The sequence below is a fragment of the Eubalaena glacialis genome, chromosome 7, assembly GCF_028564815.1.
Source record: "Eubalaena glacialis isolate mEubGla1 chromosome 7, mEubGla1.1.hap2.+ XY, whole genome shotgun sequence".
Taxonomy (NCBI): domain Eukaryota; kingdom Metazoa; phylum Chordata; class Mammalia; order Artiodactyla; family Balaenidae; genus Eubalaena; species Eubalaena glacialis.
Genome location: NC_083722.1, coordinates 32866698 through 32882706, shown reverse-complemented (window position 1 = coordinate 32882706; position 16009 = coordinate 32866698). Strand labels below are relative to the sequence as shown.

Sequence of the window (16009 nt, the reverse complement as noted above, 5' to 3'; positions counted from 1 at the left end):
GAAGTCTGAACAATATAGTTTATGCCTTTCTCAGGTCCTGTATACCTTGTGTTTGTATCAGAAGGATCAGGCTCCTGCGGTGCCCACCCTGCCCTCCCGAGTTTACTCCGCCACCGGCTTGCTCTTCTCCACGCCAACCTTTTAGACCACAACACCAGCAGGGGGCGGCATACGCTTTATTTTCAGCCACAGATGGGGCTCCCTCAGGACCTGATCCTTCCTCCTGAGCAGAGGGGCCTTAGTCTTGGAGCTGGCCTGGAGGGCGGACAGGTGGGAAGAGGATGCCTCCTGAGCTCTCTCGGGGCTCCTGATGCCACTCGGCACTCAAGGGAGTGCCTGGAGGTAGGCAGCATTCAGGTGGGTCGGTGGCACTGGCCTGAGAAAGAGCCTTTGCTCTCTCAGGTCTCTGTGGAGATACCTTTAGCCCCTGTGGGCAGGGTCCCAGGCTGCAGGAGGCTCCTAGCAGGCAGCAAACTTGCGCTGGATGCTCTTGTACCGGAGCAGCTCGTGCTCGCTGACCGAGGGCTGTAGCCGGGCCGCAGCCTGCAGCAGGTCCTCCATGGTGAGCAGCAGTGCCGAGCTCCCGGGCTCCAGGCCTGGGGGTGACAAGGGGAGGTGAGGCCAGCTGGGGCACAGAGGCTGTGGTCTCTGCCCAAGCAGGGGAGCACCCTGGTAGGCACCTTCTTGCCCAGAGTCCCCCAGTGGTCAACAGTCCCTCCTCTGAAATCCAGAACCAGGCCTGGTGCCCACTAGGTCCTTGGCTGACCTCTGGGGCTGGTGAGTGGCTCACCTTCCTCCAGGTCCCGAACCCTGCGTTTGAGGGCAGCTGTCATGGCATCGGAGCATAGGGAGTAGAGGTCTGCGCCCGTCAGCTGGGGTGGGCAGTGGTCCAGCACGTCCACCAGGCTCACAGAGGGCTCGAGCCTGAATCTGTTGTGGGGATACAGGAAAGAAAGAGACTTACCTGGCATCCCCTACTCTGTCAGAAGGCATCCCTGACCAGCTTATTGTGCACTCTGCACTTATCCCCTAACCATCCCAAGGCCCAAGCCCTGTGGGGGTCTCCCTCTAACAGGGCATACTTGCGCGTGATGGCGCTCAGAACACGCAGCTGGGAGGCGCGGTCCTCGCTCACTCCCACAAACACCAGCTTGTCAAACCTTTAGGGAGACAGGTGGGCGTGAGTGCCAGCGTGCCTGGCATGAGGGTGGAGAGGCACCGGATGGGGGTCAAGGGACAGGCCCAAATGGGCCTGGCGGAGGTGAAAGGTACGGGGTGCACACCTGCCGGGCCTCAGAAGGGCAGGGTCCAGGAGGTCTGGTCTGTTGGTGGCTCCAATCACAAACACATCCTGAGTGCTGTGAAGCCCATCCAGCTCGGCCAGGAGCTGAGACACCACCCTGTAAAGGAGGAAGTGAAGGTGAGAGAGTGCTGGGTGCATCCTCAGCCTCTGCCCTGCTTGTGGTGCTCCTTGCAGGCTGTCTCCACATGGCCCCCTGCCGGGTTGTGCCTTGTGTACTCCTCCACACAGGCCCCCATCTCCTCAATGCCCCACACCCAATTCCACGGCCCCTTTTAGCTTCTGTTATACTATCACAGAACCAGAAGGGCAGGAACTCTTTGGGCTCCAAAGACTAGTGCAACCTGTCTCACATCCCTCTGTCCTGGACCCCAGACTCCATTCTGGCTCAGACCCCCACCTGTCCATCACACCTCCAGAGTCTCCACTTCGCCCCCGGCTTGGGGCCAAGGAGTCCAGTTCATCAAAGAAGATGACGCATGGAGCTGCGGCCCTGGCCCTGGCAAACACTTAGGAGAGAGAAGGGCCCACAGGACGGGGAAGCCCAGGGGGATTTGAAGTCAGGAGACGGGGAGGGAAAACCATGTTGACAATTCATCACTAGCACTTCAGGTAAGAGGCCCCACCCAGCAGGAACCTGACCTGGGGAGAGGAAGACTAGCAGTGACCGAGAGCAGCCTGAGGGTAGGGGCGGCTCAGGGGCCAGAAGCCCTGCCCCCACCCCCCACTCACCTTCCCGTACATTCTCCTCGCTTTGGCCCACGTACATGTTGATCAGCTCGGGCCCCTTCACGCTGAGGGAGGGGATGGGAGAGGGTGAGACTCCTCAGACGCAGAAACACACAACACACCTCCTGCCGCTGCCCCCAATCCACCCGCCCTCCCTGCCAGGCCCCCTCGCCACCTGAGGAAGGTAAGGCTGCACTCAGTGGCTACTGCCTTGGCCAGGAGGGTCTTGCCCGTGCCAGGGGGCCCGTGGAGCAGAAGGCCGGAGCGCCTCAGGCCCAGGCTCAGCAGCTCAGGGTGCTCTAGAGGGAGCTGAATAGTCTCCAGAATCTCCTTCTTCACCTCCTGCAGCCCACCCACATCGTGCCAGGACACCAGGGGGATCTAGGAGATGGAAAGGGCACAGTTGGGCACGTGCTGGTGGAGGGAGCTCCGGTCCCACCTCCAAGGACCTGGAGTGTCTACCTTGGGGGCTCCGACGGCCTGGGAGTGAGCTGACTGCAGCTGCTCCAGCGCCTGCCCAAAGTCCTCAGCCAAGAGAGGAAAGCCAGCAGCACACAGCTCCCCCTCATCCTCCTCACTCAAGCCACCTGCCCAGCTGCAAAGGAAAATCCAGGGAGGCCTCTGGAGGACCTAACCTGAGGCCTCCTCCCCATCAGGGCCCTCACCCTCCTCCCTTCCTCACCAGCCCCTACCCACTCATACCGCCTCTTGCCACCTTGCCCCTCCTGTGCCCAGTTTCTTTACCCCGAGTTCTTGATCCTGGTGCAGGCTGCCCGGCTGCTGTGGGTCAAAAGGGCATAGAGATCCCCTACCACAAAGCCCTGGGGAACCACAGGAGAGGACACGTGAGCAGGGCACAGTAGGTAGGAACCCTTGGGGGGCTGGACCCCTGGCTGGAGCAGAGGCCCATCACTGATGCCCCGGGTTTTCTACCCTCACTTGCACACTTGCATGGCAGCAGGACTGAGTCCCCCCGGCAAAGAGTGCAGGGCGGCCCATATCCTGCCTGGGTACTCACTGCACACCGCCGTGCCAGCTGCGCCAGGTTCACCTCTTGGCCCAGCGGGAGGTGGGCAGTGAGGGCCCGCAGGATGCTGAGCCGCTGCCCCTCTGACAGCACAGGTACCTCCAGCTCGTGAGGAAACGCTGTCTGCACATCCACAGGCAGGTCCTGGGCCCGGCTTGTGGTGGCCACGACCATCAGGGGAGGGCAGCTGCAGACAGGGAGTGGGCAGCACTCAGGGCAAGAAGGTGGCCGGCAGCCCCTGAGCACTGCCTCGTCCTGAGGCTGGTGCAGGAGGGCAGGGAGGAGGGTAGGGCTGAGATGGGACAGGGAGATGGGCGCCCCAAAGTCTCCTGGATGGGGCATCCCCCCCACACAGGGCGCTCAGTGAGGGCAGAGGCTGTGCTTTAGTGTCCCCCAAGAAATACCAGGGACTGCATCCTCCTCCCTCTGGGTACCCCCATGCCCCTCAGCTCAGGGCTGCCTGGAGAGCAGCCAGATGGGCAGCAGATGTCTAAGAAGCCACTGAGGGGGTGGGGAAGAGAGGGCTGGACTCCCCTTCCAGGCCCAGCGCTGGATGATACCTGGTGAGGGGGTCTTCATCCAGGAGGAGGCGACGCAGTGTGGCCACCACACGGGCGTCCTCGCCTAGCCCATCACGGTCCCGGCCCAGCAGGTCCACGGCTGTCAGCAACAGAACCACAGGCCGGCAGCGCCCGGCCCGGGAGAAAGTGGCCTGCAGTTTTGTCTCCACAGCCCCGCTACTGTCTGCACAGAGGCTGGAGCAGGGCACCTGGGGAGGGGGTCCCGATGGGCCTGTAAGCAAGGGGGCAGGGGTGACTGGGGCAGAAGAATGGGGGGAGGAGTCACAAGAAGGTACAGGCCATCTCTTTTTGGAGGGCAGGGATGGGGGCGGAAGGTAACACTGGCTGAGCCCTAACACGTCTTTACCCTAACCTCATTTCCTGGACTGTCCACCAAAACCTTGGAGCATCCTCCTTCTTGAAAGCATCTCTCAGTAGCTCAGCATCATGGGACCATGCCTGACCCACTGGCCCACTAGGCTGAGGTGGCAGGGTCAGGCTTGTAGCCAGGGGGAGAGGGAGAATCCGGGCTGGGGAGGAGACGTGGTTGGGATCTACTCTCCAGGGACCCTCACCTTCAGTAAGTGGAGCCCGAGGCAGTTGCAGGCGGCAGCAACTGCAGTGGTCTTCCCACTGCCTGGGGGGCCCCGTAGAAGGACACTGCCTGTTCCTGTCAGCAGGGCACCCCTGCAACCAGAGAAGAGACGTTTGTTTCCTCCACTCTGCCCAAATGTGAGAGTCCCCAGTGACACAGGGCCCCTTGGATCCAGAAAGCAGACACCGTCCTTGAAGCAAACCCCCTCCCCAACCCCCGGGGCTGTCGCCACATGGTGAGGCCATATTTCCCACACCACCTTGGTACTCTGGCAGGGGCATGGAGCATATCCAGCAGCTGAGACTAATTCTCTTTTGTCATCAAGAAAGCCTTGGCTATTCTGTCTGGTTTGGATTGTACTGGGTGGAATTAGGGAGGCGTGTGTGGCTACACTTAGGCCAGTGGTATGAGGACCTGGGTCTTTCAGGTACAGGATGGTGAAGGTCAGGATGGTTAGTGGGCTCCCCAAGGGGAATGGCAGTCTCAGAGACAGTTGTCCCTGGTGGATTCTTCCTCCATAGCTGACCTTGGAGGACAGTGGTTATCCCAGGAAAGGAGCCTGGGAATTTGCTTACAGAAAGGACATGGGCTAGTGGCCTGGGCCTAACAGTTGGAGGGAGGTCCATCTAATTCCACTCTGAACAGGGCATTAGGAACTACTTGTCTGGCCTGCCGCTCCTCCAGGGTTGTTCTGAGTAGGCTTTTCTCACACCGAGGCCTCACTCACCCTGGCTGGAGGCGGGGCTTCAGGGCAGCACAGAGCTCGGTCACCAAGCCCTCCAGGCCTGGAGGAGACAAGCTGCTCCAGGGAGTGGATTCACCTGAAGGGATCCTCGGAACAAGGCTCAGGGTAGAACCCACCTGTGAAAGGTGGGAGGAAGCTTTAGTTTCTAGAAGTTTTTTTTTTTTTAATTTATTTTATGGTTAATATACAATGTTAATTTCTACTGTACAGCAGTGATTCAGTTATATACACATTAGTTTTCATATTCTTTTCCATTATGGTTTATCCCAGGATACTGAATATAGTTCCCTATGCTATATAGTAGGACTTTGTTGTTTATCCATTCTATATATAATAGTTTGCATCTGCTAATCCCAAACTCCCAGTCCGTTCCTCCCCCACCCTCCTTCCCCCTTGGCAACCACAAGTCTGTTCTCTAGAAGTTCTTTCTGCTCCTTTCCCCAAGTCTACCCCCACCGCTAGGGCCTCACCAAGTACAAGGAGGTGTGGGTGGTGTCAGCTACGTAGGCCCTGGTTGGCCCATCCGGAGCTTCCCCAACTGTTTTCTTCACTTTAAAAAACATCTCCCGCCACCTGCAGGAAAGAGGCCCAATGAACCCCAGATCTAGAGCCCACACACACCCCTCCCCAAGGGCAAGGTGGCTGTCTCAGTCAGAGGTCCACTGCAGGGACACACTCAAGAGCAGCACAAATAAATGTCCCTAGACATGGCGGAGGCGGGGAGGAAGGGGGGGACGTGGAGGAAAAGGAAAGCAGATGGTCTTTCTTATCTCCCTGACTGGATCATATGCATTTTGAGAGCAGGAACCGTGCTTGTGCTCCGCATCCCTCATGACAACATCACCTGAGGGTGTTTCTTCAGGTAAATGGCCTGCCCACCCACTCCAATGGGAGAAGCCACCCCTGCACCAAGCAGTGACCATCTGACTGTTTTCACTGGCTTCAGAACACAGTCTCTCCCTCAAATACGAACCCACCAAGGCCACCCAAAACCTCAGAGGAAAGAGTCCCTCGGCTCTTATTCAAGCATCCACAAAATCTAATTGCAGGCAGATTCCTTCATAATGACATTTAATGATTAATGATTCTCTATTTTGGCTGCACATTAGAATTATCTGTGAAACTTAAAAAAAAAAAATCAACATCTCTCAAATATTGTATGATTCCATTTAGGAGATTAGTGGCTGCCAGGAGCTGAGGGAAGGAGGGAACAGGGAGTGACTGCTAATGGGGAGGGGTTTCTTTCTGGGGTGATGAACATGTTCTGGAATTAGTGATGTTGATGGCACAACCTTGAGAATATACTAAAAGCCACCGAATTGTACACTTTAAAAGCATGAATTTTATGGTATGTGAATTATATCTCAATTTAAAAATTAACATTTTCCTTCCTTTGGAAAAAAATAAAGACTGCACAGATCCCAGCCTCACCCTGCTGCTCCAATACGTCTGGGGTGGGACTCACGCATTTGTATTTTTCGAAAGCTCCCAGCCATAACCAGGGCTGTGCAGTCACTGGCTAGTGTCAGAGTGAGTTAGGGTTACTCAGCCTACTAAGGGGGTGGGTAGCAGATAGCAGTCACTAGTCCAATTTTCCAGATAAAGAAATGAACTAGTCCCATGTTTAATCCTCAGGCAGCACAGCAATCACACAACCTGGGCCTCTTTAAGGTCCAATCAGGGTGCAGATTCCTTTGCTCAGTGTCGCACAGTCACAGAACTGCTCCCTCTGGCAGCAGAGGAGGGTGGGGGTGGGAATGCTTTCAGGTGGAGGGGGAAGCATACCAGGTTAGTATTGTGAAACTCTTGTAACTATAACCATAGGCAGTGATTGTGGTAAAAACTAGAACATAAGGAAAACTGTCCTACTGTTATTCATTATAAATAAATGATGGAAATAAATAAATAAATAAATGATGGGTGGGTCCATAACCTAGACTCTCAACCAAGCTGAACCTCCTGAGTCAGAGTGCATATGGCAGGCAGCAGAATCCAAGGAGGAACAGCACTGGGGAGGGGAGGGGGGAGGGAGACATGCCCACCCCTCTTCCACGGAGAATGGAGGGACCACCTCAGTGAGTACACGGGCCAGACCTCTGGAACGTATCTGGACACTGCTGGGGAACACCGGGTTGCATTCCCGAGAGCCAGACGGGAAACAGTGGAGCTGGAACCCATAGGCCTGGTGTGGGAAAGCAGAACGCTGGGGAGTCTGAAGGGGCTACAGTGGACTTCCTTGCCAGGGATCACAGAAGCCTCCCTGCAGGGCTTCCCTTACCAAGTCCAAGAAGTGGGGCTAAAGCACTCATCTCTGTCCTTGGACCCACCTGTCCACCCCAACTCTGCTTTCCAGGACCTGCTCAGGGGGGAAGAACCGTGTGCTCAGCACCCAGAGGAGGGAGACAGGTCTCCAGGGGGCTGGAACGGCAGAGGTCCAGGAACAGGACGGGCTTGCCAGTCTGTCTCAGAAGGGCCTAGTGCCTGTTTTCCTTTCAAAGTACAAAGGGTGGGCATTCTGCAGTTTTCCTACAGAAAGCTAGCTCATAGACATTTGCTATATTTAAGATGGGATACAGAGTAGGAAGTGACGGATAGCAGCCTGGCATTCTCCACCAGGCCCCAGTTGTAGATTTGAACTGGGAAAGCTCAAAGAGGTGCCCTGCAGCGCCAAGTGGGATTACATGGGGCACTACCAGCCCCTTCCTCTGGGTACCATAGCCCTGAGACTGGGGAGACAGAGTGCTGGCCGGAACCCAGCTCTGAATACCGACCCAGGACGAATCAGGCGCTCCAGACAAGGCGTCCCTCTCTTGGCAGAGGGCCCAGGCTGGCTCGGCCCGGGACCTTGGGCACTATGGCTCTTATGCCCAAGTTCCTGCAGGCGGGTCCCACCACCTCAATGAGATTTCCTGGAAAGTTGGGTTAGTGTGCCTACCAGCTGTCTTCTCCTTCTAGTAAATCCCTACAGGAAATCAGTCCTGGGGTGTGGAGCTACACGTTCTTCCCCCTTCACATAAGGCCAAGTGGTCTCTGAATTCTTCACCTCACCATTTTACATGCAACCTCTGTAGTCAGAGTCAACAGGAGGAGGAGAAAGGTTGGACTCCTTGTTTTGGGTCCCTAGCTCAGTTATGCTCTATTTCTCATTCTGTTGAGGATAAGGAAAGAGGGAAGGCCTCCCAAGGAGAGAAGAAATCCCTCCCTCCCCTGCCTTGGGAGACAGGATTGAAAGCAGCATGTGAACATTCCATCCATTAGGGTAGAAATCAGGGCCTGGGTCTCCTCCTGCTGAGTGTATGGGAGGTGTGGCCTAAACAACACTGGTTAAGAATGGAAAGCAAGGAATCCCACCTTGGTCTAGGCCATGAAACTGTTCTAAATGCTTTACTTTATCTAGGACCACCAATCGATTTGAGGATAAACACCCCCCCAAAGCTAGTAGGCTGTGGTTCTTAATTCTTTTTTCAGTCACACGCCTATTTGAGAACCTGAAGAAGGTATGTGCCTTCTGTCCAGAAATATGTGTGACAACAACAAAATGTTCTTATGCAGAAAATTATTCCATTCAACTTGAGGACTCCTGCACCCAGGTTAAGAATCCCAGCTGTAGGAAAGGAGGCAGCTGCATACCTGGGCAGTTTCTCTGGGCTTCCTTCCAGGATCTCTACTTGCCCGACTGTTGGCACACACAGAACATCCCCTTCCTGGACTGCCCTGTAACACAGCAGTGGCCCTGGTCAGCTCACGATGGGAGTCAACAGCATGGGTCTGACACGTGCCCGCACAGCCAACCCCAACATGCAGACTATTTCTTAGGGGCCTACTGCCCAACCAGAGATCCCAAGCAGTTGTACAGAGAACAAGTCTGACCTAGAAAGAGCTGCAGGAAATGGCAGAGAGGCTAGAGAGGGGATCAGAGACCAGAGATGGGCAAAGCAGGATCCCTGCTGCTTTGGGGTCCTCCCAAATCAAAGTGGTTTCTCAGTTTAGGAGGCCTGGATTCACCTCCTGGTCCAGATTACTCTTCTATTGTCCGCCTGACACAGCAAGAGGCTTCTAGCCACAGTATTGCCTTAAACTGTGGCTTTTTAAAATCAGATGCTCTGTGGTACCTGAATCTAAGGCATGGGATAGGAGGAGAGCAATGAGGGTAAGGTTCTATCCTCCTGAAAGGGGGACACAGCTAACCTGGGTGTCTGAAAGTGCCGGTAAAGAACATGGTCATAAGTTCCATTAGTGCTGTAGTGAGGAGAGGACACAATTTCGATGTGTAACTCTTTGGCAAACGGAGGCCCAGGCAGCACTGAGCAGCTTCCTCTGTCTTCAGGGGTGCTGGAGCCCTCCAAGTATCTCTATTAGAGAAATAACCACCACCTTATAACCTTCTCCCAAGGAGTCAGGCTCTACCCAATCCCTTAGCAATTAATATTTCTGCTTCCATCCTTTATCCTTCCCATAACCATAAGGCTTGTGGGAGAGGAGACCTAAGGTAGCAGAGCTGAATACCTATATCTTCCTGAGAAAACAGAAACCTCTCCTTCTAATGGGCACCAGGAAGAGATTTCTGACTCTGACTTTTCTGAGTCTCCCTCCAAAAAGTTCACCAGGAAAGATAACCATTCTGTAATACCTTTATACTGGCCCAGAGCCAGTGAAATAGTAAAGACATTTAATGCCCACAAGTCATTTGAGTGACACCAGGCAGCCACTGGGAATATTAATTGGACATTAGTGGGGACACTCTGAATTCAGGCTGTAGTTAAAGGATATGATCACAATGAAGCTGAAAGGGCTGCATTAGCTGAATGAGCTCCAGTCTGAGTACTCCAGTATTTTTCCTCCATTCAGAAGGAAATCCACATCTGACTCCCATTCGTGCATATCTTGTATCTCTTCTTGACATCCCATAGCACTAACTGGCTATGCCAGCATTACCTAATATAACTTTCTACAGTGATAGAAATGTTCTATATTAACATGTGGCTGTTGAACACTCAACATATGACTAAAGCAATCAACGAACTGAATTTTTTACTTCATTTAGTTTCAGTTGATTTAAAGTGCCACCAAGGGGCTAGTGGCTTCCATACTGGACAGCGCAGGCCTAAACCATACATCCAGGTGCTTAATTAAACAGTAGACTATATTTGTACCCCCCAATATAATTACCTTCTTGAAGTAAGCTTCTTAAAGGCAGAAAGCAAAAACTCCTCCTGGATATATTTAATAAAATATTAAACTTAAACACCAAGCACTAAAGATAATAAAGAGCCCTTCCCTTCAAGGAATTTACAATGTACAACTGAGGATTAGACAGATTACATGATCATAACAAAACAATAAAATAAATGCTCTCTGAAAAGTACAATACGAAATGCTATAGTAAGAAGAAGTAATGTTAAATTTGTGGTGGTGAGATTATATAAGGCTTTGAGAAGATAGTGCCACCTTTAGATGGGCCTTCAAGGAAAGGATGGTAGGATTTTAACCGAGGAGGCTAAAAGAATAGGAAGGAACTTGAAGTCAAGGATAGCATGAGCAAAAGCTGGAGGTATCATTCTCCATACTACCCAGTACAATACTGGATACACTGCAGCAATTCAACAAACAACTGATTAGATTTAGTAGATTAATATATACATGTGGTAATTTGACCGTAATTTTCACCTTTCACCCAAATCGTGAAAGCCCTTCCCATGCACCACCAACATGTTTTAATTGTAGAGAATGGTTAAACAAGGCTAAGAGGCATTAAGTGAAAAGTCCAAGATCTAAGGAGTAAGGGACCTAAATTCTACAGCTCTGATCTTCCAATTCAGTCAAGACAAAGAAGAGGGGATAAAGATGAGGAAGCATTCCTGACCTCAGTCTGGTATCCTACCTGAATTTTAAGCTCTCCCACCTCCAGGGGATCACAGCCGAGATTAAAAGCCAGAGTAGCAGGCACGAGGGCCAGTCCGTCAGCGAGGGGCTCTCCCAGCTGCCCAGAGCTGGGTCCCAGCCTTTCACAGAGGTCCCAGCGAGGCTCTAGGACCTGCACCGTGGCCAAGTGTGGCTGGGAAGTGTTCGATGACTCTCCAGCCCGGGTCACCCACACCCATTCGCCCTGGAAGAGGCTGAGGTTACGGAGACAGCTCCGGCTCACCCCCAGTGCATCTCCAGTCCCTCCCAGAACTCCCCGGAGTCGCCGGACTGTGCCAGAGGCCGCGAAGGAGGACACCACCGGCGGGGGTGGGGGCCGGCTGCTGTCCTCAGTCTCCGGACCCAGTTTGGCCCGCCCACGGAGCTCAGTCACAGCTAGTCGCGTCCCTGGGCCCAGTAGCCCTTGTAACGCCGGCCGCGTCTCCAGCACCCGCGGTCCGGGTACTGGCAGGGTCTCTCCGCGCCTCACCAGCAACGGCCCGACTCTCGGTCCGAGCCCGGGCCCAGACGAGGTGCCGAGCAGCGCCCAGCCCAGCGCCGGGGGCCGCCGCACCGGCCGCGCCCGCACCCATGCCCCGGAGCCCAGGGCCAGGAGCCGCAGCAGCGCGCGGCTAACCAGCAGCTGCGGAGGCCCCGGCCCTTGCTCTTCGGTGCCCGCGCCCGGTCCCTCCAGGGCGGCCACTAGCAGCGCCGGCCCCGCCGGGCTCTCCCCAGCAGGCCGCAGCGCCAGCACCAGGCCCAGCCCCGCCGCAGGCCACGGGCCCCCGGGCGGCAGCAGCACCGCCAACGGGGGTGTCTCCGTCGGGAAGGGCTCCAGGACCCGCAAGACTGCCAGGGCCATGGTGACAGGAAACCAACAAGCACAGAGCACAGCGAAGGAAGGCGCCTTCCGGAGCCGGAGAGCCAGACGTTCAGGCGGCTCACACGCCGCTTCCGCTTCCGTCAGGGGAGGTGCGAGGGAAGTGGGCGGGGCGTCGGGTGCAGGAGCTTGCTCCAGGAGGGTGAGCTGCGCCTTGGATCGATCCGGGTGGTGCCTCGGTGGCAGTAACACAGTCACTGTGGTCGGATAGTCTACGCAAGCACCACTTGAGAAGTGTTTACAGGGATTTACCTTCCGCGCCTGCTTGGGGGGTAACGTCCTGTCAATTACCCTCCCCATAGCATGTACTTAACAGTTTATTGAATGATCAATGAACGGTCATCGTGTTCTGCACCAAACTCGGCCCACTGCTGGGAGCTGTGGGTGGAGTGTTTAGGAAGGAGTCCACTCTGTGAAACTGTAGGCACTGAGGTTTGAGGGTTGTGGGGAAGGTTGCAGGAGGGAGTGGTAGGATTATAAAACTGTCTCAGACGGGCTTATGGGGATATGTAGTGGCTGCTGGCTGAATTACTACATGTGATTCATGCAGCCCTGGAGTGCTTGGTGCTGCCACACCTGTTCCAACACATCCTACACAAAACCCACGTTCCATTGTTTTTTGTCCTGTTTATTGTCCTGTTCGTTCTAGTCCCACCAAGCTTGAAGCACCGACAAAGTAGCCTCACTTTCTCATCTCTCCAAAACCAGATGCTCTCCCCCCCACCAATCCTTGCAGACTGGAGATCCATTCCTACTTTCACCCTACAGAGGAGTGGGCAGCAGAGCAGACAGAAGAGAGAGGTTCAAGGCTTCAGTCATGAGTACCAAACCAACAGCTTGCTTCCCATGTGCTGTTACTTAGAGTTCATCCTTGTCTCCACCCCTACTGCTGTGCATAAAACACTTGGACACTGGCTTGCCACACTTCCAGTTATTAACAATATTCTTGCATTTAGAATCAATGGATTGGGGAATTCCCTGGTGGTTCAGTGGTTAGGACTCCGTGCTTCCACTGCAGGGGGCACAGGTTTGATCCCTAGTTGGGGAACTAAGATCCCACATGCCATGCGATGTGGCCAAAAAGAAAAAAGAAAAAAAAAAAGAATCAGTGAATTGGTTGGTGGCAATCTCTTCTTTCTGGACCTTACATTCTCTTCCTTGCATTCCCTGCCTAACTTTCTCCTTTCCTTCATCTTGAGGCAGTCTTCTACTTTGTACATTCTACATTCCTGAAAATCTGAGCGGTGACTATTAGATTTACATGTTATAAGGTTTTTTTTTTTGATGTGGACCATTGTTTTTAAATTAATTAATTAATTAATTTATGTTTGGCTGCGTTGGGTCTTCATTGCTGTGTGCAGGCTTTCTCTAGCTGTGGCCAGCGGAGGCTACTCTTCGTTGCGGTGTGCGGGCTTCTCATTGTGGTGGCTTCTCTTGTTGCTGAGCATGGGCTCTAGGCATGCGGGCTTCAGTAGTTGTGGCTCACAGGTTCTAGAGCGCGGGCTCAGTAGTTGTGGCGCACGGGCTTAGTTGCTCCGCAGCATGTGGGATCTTCCTGGACCAGGGCTCGAACCCATGTCCCCTGCATTGGCAGGCGGATTCTTAACCACTGAGCCACTAGGGAAGTCTGATGTGGACCATTTTTAAAGTCTTTATTGAATTTGTTACAATATTGCTCCTGTTTTATGCTTTGGTTTTTTGGCCGTGAGGCATGTGGGATCCTAGCTCCCTGACCAGGGATCGAACCCATACCCCCTGCACTGGAAAGTGAAGTTTTAACCACTGGAACGCCAAGGAAGTCCCTATAAGGTATTTCTATTCCCTAGAGAGACAAGAAAATATTTTTTAAATGTTTGATTATACTTCCTAGTCCTAAACCTGAAATTGCCCAGTTCTACATCTTTAAAACAGCTTGCAAGAGTGTACTAGGGTAACTTCCCTGGTGGTGCAGTGGCTAAGACTCCATGCTCCCAATGCAGGGGGCCCGGGTTCGATCCCTGGTTGGGGAAATATATCCCACATGCTGCAACTAAGAGTTCACATGCTAGTTCGCATGCCACAACTAGAGATCCTGCACGCGGCAACGAAGATCCCGTGTGCCGCAACTAAGACCTGGCACAGCCAAATAAATAAATATTAAAAAAAAAAAAAAAGATGGACTTCCCTGGTGGTGCAGTGGTTAAGAATCCGCCTGCCAATGGCAGGGGACACAGGTTTGAGCCCTGGTCCAGGAAGTTCCCACATGCCGCAACTAAGCCCGTGCACCACAACTACTGAGACTGCGCAAAGAACCCCTGCTCTGCAACAAGAGAAGCCACCGCAATGAGAAGTCCGAGCACCGCAACGAAGGTAGTCCCCACTCACTGCAACTAGAGAAAGCCTGCGCGCAGCAATGAAGACCTAACACAGCCAAAAAAAAAAAAAAAAAAAGAATGTACTAGGTACCTGAATTCACAAGGATTGTAGTTCCCATTTGATAGTTCTAAATTATTATGTGGCTCTGTCCCCTGCCTCTCAGAGGAACCAAGGACTGGGAGGATGGTGGGGTGAGTCCAAAGAGGATATGCCTCCTTTACACAGTAGCAGGCAAGCTCCAGGCCTCAGGGCTATCGTGCTCCTTGAGGTCTTGGGAATGGGTAAATACATCTGGTATCCTGCCTGGGTCAGCATCCATACAGACACAAATATCCATCCACAAATAAACGTGCTTTCCTCCTAGGCTTTTCCCCTAGCAAATAATGGTTGGCATGCCGTCCACTCTGCATTACCTTGAAATCGTCATTTGTCATTGAACGCCAAATATTACTTCTGTAAGATAGCCGGGAGCCTAGATTTGTTGCCTTTACTTCCATACCTCTTGCTTGCTCTTCAACCTGCTATAATATTCCTTCCATTCTTCTGAAACTTTCCTGCAAAGATCATCTGTAACCTCTTAACTGCAGAATATAGGTGAGGTTGTTTGATCTTTTTTTTTTTTTGACAAAAAATGTATTTGTTTATTTGAAATTTAAATTTCACTGGTTTTCCTATATTTTATCTGGCTGCCATGCCAGGAGCATCCTATTTTACAATGAAATCATGCCTAAAAGGAAGACAATCAGCAGCAGCCTAAGTTTCATGATGAAGTACTTAAAACCACTACGATATGCATTGTTGAAAGAAGAACACAAACAAAAACTTATTTTAAAAAACATAGGCTATACTAAAGTAGAAAACAAAATCCAAAGGGAAAGATAAGTTATCACTCAAAGATCCTTTTAATACACGTGGATGGAACCCCATTGGGTTCCAGTATCCTCCTAAGTTCTTCACATGTCATCCATCCTTTGTATCACGGAGGTGACAAATCATCCTGAATTCCCTTCTTGGAGCAGAAGGGACTTGGACCTGAGTGCGGGGTCCTGGGAAAGTCATTTGGAATGTGTTTTCTGGTGGCGTTTGAAAGTCCCCAGCTGACGGAAGGCACTGTGACACTCGGGACACAAGTAGGGTTTGAGCACAGAGTGAGTGTGTCAGTGAATGTTGAGGTTCCCGCTGTGGCTAAAAACTTTGTCACAGTGCTCACATCGGAAAGGCTTCTCCTTGGTGTGGGTCCTCTTGTGAGCATGCAGCATGGAGTCGTGGGTGAACTTCTTGGGGCAGAGATCACAGCAGTATGGCTTCTCTCCTGTGTGGATTCGCTGATGAACCCACAGGTCCGAAGGCTGCATAAACCCTTTGGAACAGATATTTCATTTAAAGGGTCTCTCTCCCGTGTGTATCCTCTGGTGAAGGGTAAGCTGAGATGGATAAGGAAATCCCTTCTTGCATACCATATTCATAGGGTGCCCATCCCCAGGCTTCTTTTCCCTCGGGAAGACTGGTTGGTCCCACTGTGCTAGGTGAACCAACAGAATGGGACCCAAGTTGTCCTGAGAATTCTCCTTTGTCCAAAGATGTGGCTTCTTCCTGACGCACTTCTTGGGAAGTGGGACTGTTGGCCTGTTTCCATTTGAAACATCTTAGACTCCTCGGAGAACCTCTTCTGTATCCACTCTTAGTGGAAACTTCTCCCTCAGGACCCTTGAGAATTTCAGGCTCTTGACATGCTGTTTGATCTTGATCTTACTCAACCTTTCTCTGGAATCTGACACTATTGACCAATCCTCTTATACTTCCTTTGCCATTATGACACCAGTTTACCTCCTACATCTCTGATGGCTTCCAGAATTCATCCTCAACTCCTCCCTTTCCCTTACCATCCCCCCCACAATCCTGTGAATCAACAAATCC

The 16009-nt window shown here is 52.7% G+C and overlaps 1 protein-coding gene and 1 pseudogene across 3 annotated transcripts; both read right to left on the bottom strand.

Annotated features, from left to right (window-relative positions):
* Positions 1-166: 166 nt before the first annotated feature.
* Positions 167-11764, bottom strand: PEX6 (peroxisomal biogenesis factor 6). Of its 3 annotated transcripts, XM_061196202.1 has the most exons (18): positions 10838-11764; positions 9145-9308; positions 8587-8670; positions 5427-5529; positions 4939-5072; positions 4192-4303; positions 3617-3825; positions 3048-3243; positions 2774-2850; positions 2492-2624; positions 2205-2410; positions 2033-2094; positions 1701-1809; positions 1284-1400; positions 1083-1160; positions 791-930; positions 419-596; positions 167-255 (listed from the first exon to the last, which is right to left on the bottom strand). In XM_061196202.1, exons 1-17 carry the CDS (start codon positions 11717-11719, stop codon positions 460-462), a joined length of 2943 nt encoding a protein of 980 aa, XP_061052185.1. In that variant the 5' UTR covers positions 11720-11764; the 3' UTR covers positions 167-255; positions 419-459. The 3 variants fall into 3 exon arrangements, with proteins under 3 accessions (XP_061052185.1, XP_061052184.1, XP_061052187.1); XM_061196201.1 differs by having other exon boundaries at positions 167-596; XM_061196204.1 differs by having other exon boundaries at positions 167-596; positions 3081-3243.
* A 3383-nt stretch (positions 11765-15147) lies between these two features.
* Positions 15148-15951, bottom strand: LOC133095701 (zinc finger and SCAN domain-containing protein 5B-like; annotated as a pseudogene).
* Between the last annotated feature and the right edge of the window lie 58 nt (positions 15952-16009).